We start from the raw sequence: 16,116 nt of genomic DNA, 5'->3' as shown, positions 1-16,116 counted from the left end.
CCCGGGCCCCGCCCCCAGGCCAGAGCCCCGCCCCTTCCCGGCGCGTCTAGTTCAGAGCCACGCCCCTTCCCGGCCCCCGCCCCCTGCCGGGCCCCGCCCCCTCCCCGAGCCCCGCCCCTTTCCGGGCCCCGCCCCCTGCCGGGGGTCCGTCGCGCCCCGCCCGCCCCGCAGTGAGTGCCGGAGGCGGCCGGCCGGTGGGGTCGTTTATTCAGCGCACGCAGCCGCCCGACCGGAGTTTCCGTGTTCCCTTCTTCGGCCCAGGCGCGGGGAGCTCTGCGGGCGGGGAGCGCGGCCGCTTCCCCGCGGGGCAGAGAGGAGCTGCGCCCTGGCCTAGCGGGGCCCTGGCCGGTGCGCGGCCTCAGCCACCATCATCCCCAGCAGGACCAGGACCCCGACCCCCAGCGCCAGGCGCACCGCGTTGTTCCAGGTGTAATCTGCGGGGACAGGAAGGGGCAGTCAGTGGGGGCCCCTGGGAGGAGGCTCCAGGAGCTCACAGACCAAAAGGGTCCCATGGCGGCAACAGGGGACCCAAGGGGACGGAAGGGGTCTATCTTGATTTCAGTAAAGCATTTGACACCGTCTCCCACAGCATCCTTGCAGCTAAACTGAGAAGTGTGGTCTGGACGACCGGGTAGTGAGGTGGGCTGTGAACTGGCTGAAGGAAAGAAGCCAGAGAGTCGTGGTCAACGAGGCAGAGTCCAGTTGAGGCCTGTATCTAGTGGAGTGTCTCAGGGGTCAGGACTGGGGCCAGTGTTATTCAATATATTCATCAATGACTTGGATGAGGGAGTAGAGTGTGCTGTCAGCAAGTTTGCTGATGACACCAAACTGGGAGGAGTGGCTGACACTGGAAGGCTGTGCTGCCATCCAGAGACATGGACAGGCTGGAGAGTTGGGCGGGGAAAAATTTAATGAAATATAACAAGGGTAGAGTCTTGCATCTGGGCAGAAACAACCCCAGGTTCCAGTATAAGTTGGGGAACGTCCTGTTGGAGAGCAGTGTAGGGGAAAGGGACCTGGGGGTCCTGGGGACAGCAGGATGACCATGAGCCAGCACTGGGCCCTTGTGGCCAGGAAGGGCAATGGGACCTGGGGGGGATTAGAAGGGGGGTGAAGTTGGCAAGGCTCAAACACATCTGAAGGAAGCTGTACTGCTCTGCTTGAACCTCTATTGCAGCTGCTTTCTTCCCCCACATTGTCTTTTCTAGTTCCCCCAGGATGTAGCAGATGCCAGGGAGGAAGAGTAGGATGTGGTTGGGGGATGTCTCACCTTTCACCACCAAATCCAGGGTCTTGCTGACAGCGGACCATTTGAAAGAAGCACCCTTGGTGTAACACTGGCAGCTGTAGCGGCCACCATGACCTTTATGTGCATGGGAGAGGTTGAAATCGCCTTGTTCCTTTGAGAATAATTCAGCTTTGTTCTGGCCCTCCAGGTACAGGAAACAGCTAACACTGGAGTGTGCAATGGTGCAATGAAAAACCACGTGAGCTCCTGCGGCCACCTCTTGCCCAGGCAGAACAGAGAGGACAGGTTTGGGCAGATGGAACTCTGTGGGAAGAAGAGAGGGCATGAGAAGGTGTGCAGGGCTTTGACATGGTGCCAGGAGCCACCAGGGAAAACCCCCGCCCATTACGTGGAGGGGGAAGCCAAGTAGCTACGTGTATCCCAGTCTCACCATATGGCATCTGACGCCACGCGAAGGGGTAACAGTACATCCCTTACCTTGCACCAGGACATCCAGGGTTTCACTGTGAGACAGCACAGTCTGACCATTCAGGTAATGGCATGTGTAGGGACCTGCATCCTCTTGGGTGGCATTAGAGATGGAGAACTCGGCCCTGCTGCCGTGCAGCTTCAGGTTAGGGAGCCGGTGACCATTCTTATACATCACGAAGTTCCTGTTGTCACACTGGCAACTGCAGCAGATGGTGGCGGAGCCTCCTGGTGGGATCACCCCAGGTGGCTTCAGGAAGATGGAGATTGTGGGGCTGCCTGCACAGGGAGAGAGATGCTGCCAGACAGACAGGTGTCCCCAGTGCCCAGCTGCCCTGCAGTGAGCCTGGAGGTGGCTCGCACAAGAGCAAATTTTTTTCTGTGGGGCTGAGGAAGAGCCCTGGGAGATGGGTAGGGGATGTGTCCAAACCCTGCGTCTGCCTCCTCATGATACTCACTTGGTATAGCCTCGCTCTGTGCTACCAGCCAAGCACCTACAAGAGAGACAGCTGTGTAACACCTCTGTGGAGTCTCTGGACGCCTCATGTTACTCTCTGGGAGCCCGCACAGCCTCTGGTACTCACCGAACACTAGCACACGGGTCATGGGCAGCATCATGCCCCTCTTGGCTCCCTCCATCCTCAGCTCAGGCAGGGCTTCTTCAGAGGAAGGCGTTGACCGGAGGCAGTGAGCAGCTGGGTGGCTTCTTGTGGGTTCTGATATACCCTTGTTGCCGCAACTCACTTCCTGTCCCACGGCTTGGTTTTCTGCAGACACTTGGTTTTCTGCAGGGCTGGGATGATTGAACTGGAACCAAAACGTCCCAGTCACCTGCCCAGAACTGGATATTGACAACCTGGTCTTACAATCCTGCGAACTTGAAGAGAGAAGCTATCAGAACTTTTTGTTTCCTTTTCTTGGCTCTGGTCAGTTGATGGGGAAATGGCTTCCTCTCAGCCCTTGCGAAATAGGCTGATGTTCTGCATCCGGGGTGGGAAGAAGAACCAGCACAGGATACTCTGAATCTTGGTAAGAAAGTGGTGTCATAAACCAGCTGTTTTAATAAGACACAGTAAGAAGGGGACTATAGATAGCAAGTAAATCTTATAACCCTTTGGAGGCAGGGCACCCCACTTTCCTGCCGCACTGATGGACCCCAGATAGAATTTCCCACGACTCGCTGTGGGAATCCCATCTGTGGAGATGAGCCCAGCATCTGAAGTGGCATAAGATTTACTTGTGATCTATATTCATCTTTTTTATTCTGTGCCATTATGGCAGCAATTTTATGATTCCATTTGTTGTCAGGCCTTTCTCACAGAGGCCCAGGAAGACCTCTGCACCGTGGCATGCCTGCTCATCATGCCTAGAAACACTGCATGGTGTCCCTCACTGCAGTATAGAGCAGGCGGTAGAGGAAGAAAGGATACTGGGTCCAACCATAGGCTCTGTCCTGGCTGTGCTCTTCCCCACAGCTGTGATGCAGGTTTGGTGACTCTCTAGAGTATAATAGGAGGGAAGTAACTTGGCTTCCCTTTTCACTTCCTCAGGGGCTGTTTTATCCCACCTGGCATATAGTGTCTTTCATTGGGGGAGGGACAGCAGTGTCTCCTACCTGCAGGCCTGGAGCCACCCCAGAGGGTTGGCCCCATTCCTCCTCCATCCAGGCCTCCCTGGTCCTAAGCTGGAGGAATGGCAAGTTCCTTACGCCGAATAACTGCTCACTTCCACCACACCTGGAGGCTGGCCTCCAGCCTCCTTAGCTGCCACGTAGTCTGGGCTGACCAGTGGTATAGACAGAGCTCCCTTTGGCACCAGCAAAGGGTTAGTTAAACAGGGGAAGTTGTTTGCACCTTTGGGTGATGTGGGAGCGAGGACAGCAGGGAAAGGATGGGGTTGTGTGGCTGGAGCTGTATAGGACAGGTGGCAGCTTGTCCAGGGATCCCACACTGCTGAAGGCTGCAGCATCTGCAGCTCCCTGCCCTCCTGCTGCGGGCAAGCACGTGCTGCCCTCCTCAGACTGCACAGTCTCTGCCACAATTGGCCCCAGCAGGAACAAAACTGCAGGGATCAGGGCTAGGCAGGCCGTGTTTATTTGGCTGAAATCTGGGGGAAAAAGGCAAAGCAGTTCACTGGACTCCCCCAGGGTTCTTGGCTGCCCTATGTGGACCCCCTAAACCCACTCTACCCTTTTCTTTCTTCCCCATTCGGCCCTTTTGGTGTCCCTTGGAGATATCATGGGGTAGGAGAGGTTTTACAGCAGGGTGCCTTAGGGCGTTCTCCTTTTCTGGGAAACATCTGGTCCCATCTCCTGTCTAACCCCCTTTTGCCTCCGCCAGGCTGCTGGCTATGCCCTGGCTAATGCAGCCTAGGGCAGAGCTGGTGGCATTCCCATGGGGCCCATCCATGGGCATGTTGGACTCCTGGGCGCTCCTCTGCAGAGCCTTTTCTCACATCTCCCAGCTGGAGACCTACCCCTAGGTGCAAGTTCAGGGCATGGGCCCACAGAAAGAGCTTAGCCCTCTGTCACCACTGTTAGGAGTTGCTGCATCCAGCAGGCTGAGACAAGGCTGCCACAGCTACATGCCGCAAGATCCAATGAGTTGTGGAGCTGACAGCATATTTCCAGCAGGCAGGCACACCTATATAACACATGCATGCATACAGCCGGCCACGCAGAACAATACAGACACACTGGGCACTCACACAAACAAACAGCACCAATAGCCTCATCCTGCTCCCCTCTCTGGCTGGCCAGGATGTACACCTTATTGTAACCCTTGAGGCAAACTTGAGCTTAAATGTGAAAAGCTTTGATGAACAATGCATTGGGCAGAGTCCTACCACCACAAGCCATTTTACAAGGAGTCTGAAAAGATGTGTCACAAGCCGATTCCTTATATACACTTGCACCAGCACCAATCCCATGAGCATTGGCATGGGGCACCTCAGCCCAGCATTGGGTTCATCCCCCAGTGCCAGCTCAGCTGGCCAAAGGTGGCCCCTCAGTGATTTAATTGCCTGACGGCTACAAGCCAAGGCTGCTGCACTTCTTACCTCATCAGCAAGGGAAATTTCACTCCCTGACAGGAGTCAATGTTCCTGGCATTCCTGCTCCCAGCCAGTATAACACTTTCTGCAGTTGGGCATCCTCACCTTCCATGCCATGTCATTCCTTGGTCACAAATTACCATTGCTGAAGAGTTATACCTTCACCTGCCATGGTTTGTCTGTGCTCCATGTGCCTGCAGATGAGCTTTTTATCACTTAACGTAACATTCACCAGTTCTAGGGGACTCCAGTGGGACAGCTGACTCCATCCTTCTAGTACAGCAGCAGACGTGTGGCCCGCTGTCCACCTGGCTGGCTAGTGGGTCCTGGCACTGCTGGGAGGCCCCATCTCCATCCCTGCAGAGGAGGAACATCACATCCCAGCACTGGCACATGTAGCAGATGCTCATGGCTGTCCCCAGTCCCGCCACAGCTCTGAGGCTCATGGAAATAAAGAGCTTGGGAGAACGTGAATCTGCATGGAGGAGGAGTGAAACCATGAAGCTCTGACCTGCACCCCGCTGCAGTCAGGAGCAAAGTGACAGAAGGAAGAAGGTGAGGAGGCTTCCCTCAAGAGGCGTCCCACCGCATCCCCTGAAATTCGTCCTACACTCGCCTCAAGGCAGCGTGTCCTATAGGTTGTTCTCATCTTCCCATATTCCAAGTGGTCTCCATGTCTTTGTGGTCTTCATACAGTCTATGTGATCTATAGTCTGTGTAGCCTCAATGCGTTGCCCTTGTGGCTCAGTCAGTGTGATTTTGCGTGGTGTCCCATGTTGTCCCCAAACCAGGGTTCTGTCACCTGGTGTACAAAAAAAAAAGCCAAATCGTAGCACACAAAGACAAGATATTGTTTATGACAGGGTTGCACAAGCCTGGGTGCTGGAATAAAGGCAGCACACCAGAAAGAAAAATAACAGCCATTGTATACGTTATCACTACATTCACACCCCCAGGGCAAGTCCTAAAAGCCAACTGGTTACACATTTGCATGTCACATCACGTAATCTTTTTGCCACTACACAGGCTTGTTGAGGAAGGGTCCCAGGCTGGGCCTGGCGTTCCTTTCCTAGGGGTGTGTATTTTAGTATTATAATGAGCATATAACGAGCAAAGTTCAACAAAAGGATGCTTTATCCAACAGTTTTGAGGTTTTTGTTAAAGCTCAACTAAATGTGCAGGCTTCAGAGAGTCTGCACTGCAAGGACACCGTTCTTCGGAGTTCGTGATTAGGTGTTTTGCAAGTCACTCTTCTCTTTGTTAGAGGAGCAGACTGACCAAAACTGAGGATTTATGTGTCTTTAGGTTAGCAATTGCTGGCAGGATTCATTCTTTTAAGTGAAAATGACTACAACTCCCTTTGAGACTTACTGGTGTACTTACTGTACTTACTGATGATCTCTATATATCAAATAAGTCCCATGTTTTCTAAATTCTTTTGGTGATTGCAACACAACACTTTCCCAAATAATGCACACCCACATCCTGTACAGCGAATCCTTACACCCGAAATACTGCCTCCATAAACCCTGCACCCCAAAATCAAGTCCCCCCCCAACTTTCACTCCAAACCCTGCATCCTGAACTTTGCACTCCCAAATCCTGAGCCACAAACCCTGCACCCCAAACCCTGTCCCCCCCAAGCCCTACACCCTCAATCCCTGCACCCCCAAATCATTTTCCTTCAAATCCCGCATCCAAAAAATGTACACCCCAAGATCTTGCACCCCCAAACACTGCACCCCTAAATTTGCACCTCCAAATCCTGACCCCCCAAACCCCGTACCCCCAAATCCTGCCACCCTAAGTCTTGGCACCCCAGAACCCTGCACCCCCAAATCCCGCACTCCAAATCCTGCCCCCCTAAACCCTTCACCTCCAAATCCTGCCCTCCACAAACTTGAACCTCCAAACCCTGAACCCCCAAATAATGCATACCCAGATCCTGTACCCCAAATCCCTGTACTCCAAACCTTACACCCCAAACCCTGCCCCCCAAATCATTTTCCCTCAAATCCCGCACCCAAAAACTGTACACCCCAAGGTCTGGCAACTCCAAACCCTGCACCCCAAATCCCTGCACCCCAAAATCAAGTCCCCCCCCAACTTGCACTCAAAAGCCTGCACCCCAAATCCTCCACCCCCAAATCCTGCACCCCCAGGTCCTAAACATCCATACCTTGCATCCCCAAACCCTGCACCTGAACCCCAAAATGCTGCCTTCCCAAAAGTCTGCACCCCACAATCCTGCACCTTAATATCATCCACCCCAATAACCTGCAGCCCAAATCCTGTGTCCCCCAAACTTGCACCCTAAACCCTCCACCCCAAAACCTTGCAGCCCCAGATCCGTCCCCCAACACTCTGCTCCCCGAAAACCTGCCTCCGAAACCCTGCACCCCAAAACCCTGCCCCCCCATACGCTGCACCCCCTAATCCTCCACCCGCTAACTGCAGCCAAAGACCCTGGACCCCAGAACCCTGCACCCCTAAAACCTGCACCCCCAAATTCTGCGCCCCAAATCCTGCACCCCCAGTTCTTGAAAACATGAAACCTGCACCCACAAACCATCACCCCAAAGCCCTGCACCCCCAAATCCTGCCCTGCTAAACACTTCACCCCAAACTGCTACACCCAAAGATCCCACTGCCCTAAACCCTGAACCCCCAAACTCCTACACCCCCAGATTCTTCCCTCCCATACCCTGCAGCCCCAAATCCTGAACCCCTAAATCCTGAACCCCAGGATCCTGACCCACCTAACCCTGCACCCCCAAATTCTGCACGACCTAATCCTCCAACCCCTTAACACTACACCCCCAAAACCTGCACCCCTGAACACTGTAGCCCAAAACACTGCAATTCAAAATGCTGCACCCCCAAATCCTTCTTTGCAACATCCTGCACCCCCAAACCCTTCACCGACAAATCAGGCAGCCCCAGATCCTGCACCCCAAACCTTGCACCCCCAAATCCTGCACCCCCCCAAAAATGCACCCCAAATCCTGCACCCCCAGGTCCTCAACACCTAAACCCTGTACCCCCAAATCCTGCACCCTCAGATCCTCTTCCTGAAACCTCTGCACCCCAAACCCTACACCCTGAATTTATGCACCCCTAAATCTTGCCCCCCAAATGATGCACCCCCAGATCCTGCCCCCCAACCCTCGACCTCCAAACCCTGCACCCCTAGATCCTGATCCCCAAACCCTGCACCCCCGAACCCTGAATCCAAAATCATTCCCCCCAAACCCTGAACCCTCAATCCCTGCATCCCCCAAACCTGCAACTTAATATCCCTCACTCAGAAACCCTACCTTCCCAAACCCTGCACCCCCGAGTTGTGCACATCCAAACCCAGCACCCCAAAACCCTACACCCCCCAAACCCTGCACCCCAATATCCTGCAATCCTAAACCCTGAACCCTCAAACCGTGCGCCTCCAAATCTTGCCCCCCCGTCCTGTCCCCCCAAACCCTACACCCTAAAACCCTTCACCCCCAGATCCTTTACCCCAAATCCTTCACCATAAACCCTTCACCCCCAAACCCGTCACCTCGAAATTCTGTCCCCCAAACCCTTCATCCCCCAAACCTACACCCCTAAATCCCGTACCTCATTCTCATCTCCAAACCCTGCACCCCAACAACCTGCACCCAGATCCTGCAGCACCAAATCCTGCACCCTCAAATCCTGCACCCCGAGTTCTTGAAAACACAAAACCTGCACCCTCAAACCCTCACTCCCACCACTTACTGCAAAGCCCTGCACCCCCAAATCCTGCCCTAACCCTTCACCCCTGCACCCCAAGATCCTCCTCCCCTAAAACCCTAACACCCTGCACCAATAAATCCTGGACCCCCTGATCCTGCATCCCAAACCCCTGCAATCTCAAATCATTCACCCCCCAAAAATGTGCACCCTCAAACCATGCACCCCCAAACCACTCACCCCCAAACACTGCACCCCCAAATCCTGACTATCCAGATCCTTCCCCCCAAACCCTGCCGCCCTAAAACCCTCCACCCCCAAACCCTGCATCCCAAAACCCTTCACCCCCAAATTCCACATCCTGAAACTCTGCACCCCAAAACCTGTGCCCCGAAACCCCACAGCCCCAAACCCTGAACTCTAAGAACCTGCTACCTTAAACCCTGCACCTCCAAGTCCTTCACTCCCAGATCCTTCCCACCAAACCCTGTACCCCATAACCCTGCACTCCCAAATCCTCCACCCCGAAACCTTGCAGTACTAAATCCTGCACCACAGATCCTGCACCCCCAAATCCAGCAACCTAAAACTTCCCTCCAACACCTTCCCCCTCCAAATCCTGCAGCCCCAGATCCTGCTCTCCACAACCCTACACCCCAAACACAGCAGCCCCAAATTCTGCCCCTGAAAAACCTACACCCCAAAATTCTTTAACCTAAAACCCTGCACCAACAAATCCTGCACCCCTAAACACTGCACCCCAGACCCTGCACCCCAAGATCCTGCTACCCTAATCTCTGCACCTCCAAACCCTGCACCTCAAAACCCTGCACCCCAAATCCTCCCTCCACAAAACCTACACCCCAAAGCCATACAACCCCAGATCTTGCACCCCTAAAACTCCACAATCCTGCACCCTCGAATCCTGCACCCCTATATCCTGCCCCTCCAAACCTTGGACTCCCAAACCCTGCACCCCAAAACCTGGCACCCCCAAACCCAGCAACCCCAAATCTTGTACCCTCAGATCCTTCCCACAACACCCTGCATCCCCAAACCCTGCACCCCCAATTCTGCCTCCCCAAACCCTGCACCCCCAAACCCTGCACCACTAAACCCTGAATTCCCAAACCCTGCACCCCCAATTCTGCTGTCCAAACTGTGCACCCCAAGATTCTGTCACCCCAGGCCTGCCCCACCTAACCCTAACCCTAACCTTGGGCCCCAGAACCCTGCACCACAAATCCCGCACTGCTCCATCCTGCACCTTAAACCCCTGCAAACCCAGACCCTGAATCTCCAAACCCTGAACTCCCAAAGCTTGCACCTCCAGATCCTTTCCCCAAACCCTGCACCCGAAATCCTCCAAGCCCAAATCCTGCACCCCAGAATCCTGCACTCCCAAATCTTGCACCCCCAAAACCCTGCACCCCCAGGTTCTGAACCCCCAAATGCTGCCCCCCCAAACCCTGCACCCAAATATCAAGTCACGCCCAATCTTGCACTCAAAACCCAGCACCTCAAAATCCTGCACCCCGATATCCTTCCCCCAAAACCACAAATCTTGCAAACCTAGAAACCTGCACCCTTAAACCTTGCATCCTAAACGATTCACCCCATAACCCTGCAGCCCCAAACCCTGTACCCCCAAATGCTACATCCCAAGATACAAGCACCTCATCCCTGCACCCTCAAATCCTGCCCCCCAAACCCCAGAACCCCAGAACTCTACAGCCCCAAACCCTCACCCCAAAGCCCTGTACCCCCAAATCCTGCCCTACTAAACCCTGCACCCCCAAACTCTGCACCCCCAGATCCTGTACCTTCAGATAGTGCTCCTCAAACGACTGTACCCCCAGTCCCTACACCCTAAATCCTGCATCTCTAAACCCTGCACCACCAAATTCTGCACCCCCAAATTCTGCACCTCAAAACCATACACCCCGAGATCTTGAATTCCCAAACCCTGCACCCTAAAAACCTGCACCTTGATACCCTACACCCCAAAACTTACACCTGCAAACACTTCAACCCCAAATCCTCTTTGCACAATTTGCCCCCTAAACCCTGCACCCCCAAATCCTGCACGCCCATATCCTGCACCCCTAGGACCTGACCAACCGAACCCTGCACCCAAAAACCCTGCACCCCCAAACTCTGCACCCAAAACGCTGCGCCCCAAAATCCTGCCCTCCTAGATCTTGCACCCCAAACCCTGCATCCCCAGGTTCTGAACCCCAAAATCCTGCTCCCCCAAACCCTGTACTGCCAGATTTGGAACCCCCAAACCCTGTGCCCCAAACCCCTGCACCCCAAAACCCTACACCTGAAATCCTGCCCCCCCCAAGCCCTGCACCCCGATATCCTTCCCCAAACCCTGTCCTACCAAACCCTGCACCTCCAGATCCTGCTCCCCAAACTCTGCTCCCCTAAACTTTGCACCTCCAAACCCTTTACCCACAAATCCTGCCACCCTAAAACCCAGCACCCCATAACCCTCCACCCTAAAATCCTGCACTTCCAGTTCCTAAAGACATGAAACCCTCACCTCCAAAACCTCACCCCAAAGCCCTGCACCCCAAATACTGCTCTACCAAACCCCTGCACCCCACGATCCTGCTACCGTAAACCCTGCACCTCCACCCTAAACCCTCCCATCAAACCCTCCACCCCAAACCCTGCCCCCCCAAACAATGCACCCCCAAAACCTGCACCACCAGGTTTGGAACCCCCAAACTCTGCAGCCCGGAACCCCTACACCCTCAAAACCTGCGCCCCAAGATCTGGCTACCTTAAACCCTGAACCCCAAACTCTGCACCTCCAAATCCTCCAACCCCATGTCCCCAACCCTCAAACCCTGCAGACCCAGAATCCTGCACCCCCAAATCATTCCTGCAAACCCTGTACCCCAAAAACCTGTAACCCCAAACCCTACACCCCAAACCCTGCCCCCCCCAAACCTGCAGTGCCAAACCCTGCATCCCAGATCTTGCACCCCAGAATCCTGCACCCCCAAACCCTAACCCCAAAGCCCTGCACCCCCAAATCCTGCCCTACCCAACCCTTCACCCTAGATCCCTTCACTCCAAGATGCTTCTACCCTAAACCCTGGACCCCCAAATCCTTCCCCCCAACCTTGTCCCCCCAAATCCTGCACCTGCAAACTCTACCCCCACAAAAGCTTTCACACCTAAACCCTGCATGCTCAATCCCTGCCCCCCAAGTCTTACACCTCCAGATCCTTCCCCCAACACCCTGCACCCCCAAATCCTGCACCCCCAAATCCTGCACCTCAAAACTCTGCACCCCCACATCCTCCACCCCCTAACACCTCACGCCTAAACCCTGCACCCCCAGATCATTCCCCTCAACCCTGCACCTCCAAAACCTGCACCCAAATGCTGCACCCTCAGATCCTGCCTCCCACAACCCTGCAACCCCAAACCCTACAGCCCTAAACCCTGAACCCTAAATCCTGCCCCGCAAACCCTGCATCCCCCAACTCTGCATCCCAAAAGCATGCACCTTCAAAACCTCCCCCCGCCACGTCCTGACCCCCAAATCCCTCACCCCAAAACCATGCACCCCCAATCCCTGCACCCCCAATTCTGCCTCCGCAGACCTAATCCCAGATCCAAAACTCGTACACCCCAAGATCTTGCTCCACCAAACTCTGCACCCAAAACCCTGCACTCCCAAATCCTGCCCTCCTAAATCCTGCACCCCAAAACCCTACACCTCCAGGTTCTGAACCCCAAAATCCTGCTCCCCCAAACCCTGCCCTACCAATCCCTTCAGCCCAAAACCTGCACCCCCCAAATCCTGCCCACCCAAATCCTGCACCCCGAAATTCTGTCCCCCACAAACTTGAACCCCCAAACCCCGAACCCCCTAATCCTGCACCCCAGATCCTTCCCCCCAAACCCTACACCCCCAAACCCTACACCCAAAACCCCAGCACCCCAAGATCCTGCTACCCTAAACCTTGAACACCCAAACCCTGTGCCTCCAAACCCTGCACCCTTAAATCTTCCAGCCCTAGTTCCTGAACACGCCAAACCTTCATCCCCAAATGCTGAACTCCAAACCCCTGAACCTCCGAATCCTGCAGCCCCAAATCCTTCTCTCTCAAACCCTGCACACTCAAATCTTGCAAACCCAAAACCCCTAAATTCTGCCCCCAGGCCTGCCCCTCCATACCCTGCATCCTCAAATCCTGCACCCCCAGATCCTATCCCCCTTTGCACCCCAAAAATCTGCAGACCAGAAACCTGGACCATCAAATTTTGCATTCTGAAATCATGCCCCCTTAAACCCTGCACCCCCAAATCCTCCACCCCTTAACACCTCACGCCTAAACCTTGCACCCCCATACCCGGCACCCCCAGATCCTTCCCCCCAAACCCTGCACTCCCAAAACCTGCACCCCTAAGTCCTCCACCCCCACATCGTGAACCCCTAAATCCTGCACCCTGAAACCCAGCACCACCAATTCTGCATCCCCGAACCCTGCACCCCAAATATCTCACCCCCAGATCCTTCCCCACCACCCTTCACTCCCAGATCCTGACCCCTGAACCCCGCACCCCCAAATCCTTCGCCCCAAAACCAATGCAACTCACAGTCTCCAACCTTAAATTTCCCCCGCAAACCCCTGCACCCCCAAATCCTGATCTCCCAAACTATGCACCCCAAAACTCTGCACCCCCAAATCTTGCCAACTGCAACCCTAAATCCTGCACCTCCTCATCCTGCCCCCCAAACAATGCACCCCCAAACCTTCAACCCCCAAATCCTGCACCCCCAGGTCCTCAACATGTGAACCCTGCACCCTCTGACAGGAAGGCAGGGGATGGGATGAAGATGTGGGGAAGAGAATGGAAGAGTGTTACTTGTTAGTAGAGGTGAAAAGCCGATCAAGCTGGGTGATAGCTGGTTACCTGTGAAATGAATCTAAGTTCTACCTTGACACCTCCTCCAAAGACCTTCAGCTACCCCAATGAAGACAGTCAAGAGTAACTTAGAGGAGGTACAGCTCCTTCAAAAAATACCACCTCTCCTAGCAGATAACATCTAGCCCTGCAAACAGAACAACTGCGGGCCTTCAAGCAGCCACCAACAAAGAATGCGTCAAAGCTCCATTCCCCCCAAAATCCTAAAGCTACACGACTCCCTTTCCACCAACAGGTTAACCTATAATAATAGGAGAATTAATACTAAAATGAGTAACTAGGGCATGCCCCTCTTAAGCGCAAACTTACATTCCCCACATTATTAACAGACAACTAATACCCCCACTCCAACAAGATTACGTATTTCATCCTCTGTTAACCTGGCCCAGGAGCGCCTACTAGAAAGATTAAAATCTGTAAAAGGAACTAGGCCAACCTTAAGACCCGACTGTTTACCAAAAACATAGTCTTCAGCTAAACCAAGTATTGAAGGTGATGCCTGCCCAGTGACCCCATGTCAACGGCCGCAGTATCCTAACCGTGCGAAGGTAGCGCAATCAATTGTCCCGTAAATCCAGACTTGTATGAATGGCTAAATGAGGTCTTAACTGTCTCTTATAGATAATCGGTGAAATTGATCTCCCTGTGAAAAAGCAGGAATAAACACATAACACAAGAAGACCCTGTGGAACTTAAAAATCAGCAGCCACCCCATAAAAAAATCAAACCTACTAGGCCCACCACTACAGTAAAACACTGGCTTGCATTTTTCGGTTGGGGTGACCTTGGAGAAAAACAAGTCCTCCAAAAATAAGACCACCCTCTCTTGACTAAGAGAAACCCCTCAACGTACTAATAGTAACCAGACCCAGTATAATTGATCAATGGACCAAGCTACCCCAGGGATAACAGCGCAATCCCCTCCAACAGCCCATATCGACGGGGGGGGTTACAACCTCAGTGTTGGATCAGGACATCCTAGTGGTGCAGGGTTCGTTTGTTCAACGATTAACAGTCCTACGTGATCCGAGTTCAGACCGGAGTAATCCAGGTCGGTTTCTATCTATGATCAACTTTTCCTAGTACGAAAGGACCAGAAAAGTGAGGCCAATGCTCCAATTTACGCCCCCTCTCTAAGTAATGACTTCAACTAAATTACCAAGAGACTTTCCATGATACCTAATCCTAGAAAAGGATCGCTAGCGTGGCAGAGTTTGGTAAATGCAAAAGGCTTAAGCCCTTTACCCAGAGGTTCAAATCCTCTCCCTAGCTTACTACCCACTCATGATTATAATTTACCTTATCATATCTCTATCATACGCTGTACCAATCCTAATTGCTGTAGCCTCCCTAACACTAGTGGAACGAAAAGTCCTAAGCTACACGCAAGCTCGAAAAGGCCCAAACATTGTAGGGCCTTTTGGACTACTTCAACCAGTAGCAGATGGAGTGAAACCATTCATCAAAGAACCTATCCGCCCATCCACCTCTTCCCCAATTCTCTTCATTCTAACTCCCATGCTAGCCCAAAACCTGCATCCACAAGTCTGTCCCCTAAACCCTGTTCCTCAAACCCTCACCCTCAAAGCCCTGCACCCCAAGAACCTGCTACCTTAAACACTGCACCCCAAAATCCTGCACCCCCAGATTCTTCTCTCACAAACCCTACACCCCCAAACCCCGCACCCCCAAATCCTGCACCCCCAAATCCTGACCCCCAATCAATGCACTTACAAACCCTGCACTCGCACATCTTGCACCCCCAGGTCCTGAACACGCGAAACCTGCACCCCCACATCCTTTAACCCCCAAACCCAGCACCCCCAATTCTGCTTCCCCAAACCCTGCACCCTCAAATCCTGCACCTACAAACCCTCCTCCCCCAAATCCTGCACCCACAGTTCCTGAACACGTGAAAATGTAGTTTTTGCATGTACCCCTGTTTATAAGCCACCACGTCAACGCATCTGCACACACAGACAAAAAAGGACTACTTTCCGCTGTGTGAACATGCAAATTTATACGCCGATGTCCGTACACTCACAGATACACGAACTTGCATACATGCAGTCACATCACCACCAGCTTTTTAAGACAGGCTCTGCCGTTTTTGGAAATTTTTCACATACAATACATCTATACTAAGAAAGAGTTGCTTAAGCCAAGGGTGAGGATGGCGTTAGCTATTTCACATTCTTTGCTGCTATCTAGCGTCCTTTCACAGGTCCCGCAGCCTCTTTCTGGGGCGCTTCTGAGAGGCTTTTCATGCGTCGCTGACCGACCTCTCCTCGTTGAAAGTTCTTGGCAGAAATGCAACTAGTACACACAGAAGTAATTGATGAGTTTCTTTCTTAGAATACGTCTATGAATTACTAGCAAAATATAAGCTAAGCACTCTGCTTCTAAACAATGTATCACCTCACCTTCTGTCTCCCTCTTGTCATGCAGAAGCATCTTAAACTTGAAAAATATGCCCTCGTTTTGCAGATGGCTAGAAAGCATTGGTCGTGTCAATTGGTTACGATGGCTAAGTCCTTTGTAACTTAATCACAGTGTACATGAACTTAGCAGCTTCTCTTCATATTGCTTGTGTGTCCACACGCAAGCAGGGGAGAGGTCAGCTACATATATGCAGAAACTTTTTCCCAAACACTCACAGTTGTGCGCGTGCAACAGGTCTTGTA

At 53.2% G+C, this 16,116-nt stretch overlaps 1 protein-coding gene across 1 annotated transcript; it reads right to left on the bottom strand.

The window, feature by feature from the left end:
• Window positions 1-225: 225 nt before the first annotated feature.
• On the bottom strand, window positions 226-2,645 carry LOC135994949 (immunoglobulin superfamily member 1-like). Its single transcript, XM_065645890.1, has 5 exons — window positions 2,302-2,645; window positions 2,176-2,211; window positions 1,727-1,996; window positions 1,271-1,552; window positions 226-434 (listed from the first exon to the last, which is right to left on the bottom strand). The coding sequence occupies exons 1-5, from the start codon at window positions 2,354-2,356 to the stop codon at window positions 331-333; spliced, it is 747 nt and encodes a 248-aa protein (XP_065501962.1). The 5' UTR covers window positions 2,357-2,645; the 3' UTR covers window positions 226-330.
• Between the last annotated feature and the right edge of the window lie 13,471 nt (window positions 2,646-16,116).

This window comes from Caloenas nicobarica, chromosome 15 (genome assembly GCF_036013445.1).
Source record: "Caloenas nicobarica isolate bCalNic1 chromosome 15, bCalNic1.hap1, whole genome shotgun sequence".
NCBI lineage: Eukaryota > Metazoa > Chordata > Aves > Columbiformes > Columbidae > Caloenas > Caloenas nicobarica.
This window is presented reverse-complemented; position numbering and strand designations above follow the sequence as displayed.

Bases quoted from the DNA above. Each gene is read 5' to 3' on its own strand.
- LOC135994949 (XM_065645890.1), bottom strand. From the start codon at position 2,356: ATGGAGGGAGCCAAGAGGGGCATGATGCTGCCCATGACCCGTGTGCTA. The intron at 2,212-2,301 runs GTGAGTACCAGA...TCTCTCTTGTAG, and splicing joins GACCCGTGTGCTAGTGTTCG to GTGCTTGGCTGGTAGCACAG. The intron at 435-1,270 runs GTGAGACATCCC...CTGTCCCCGCAG, and splicing joins CCTGGATTTGGTGGTGAAAG to ATTACACCTGGAACAACGCG.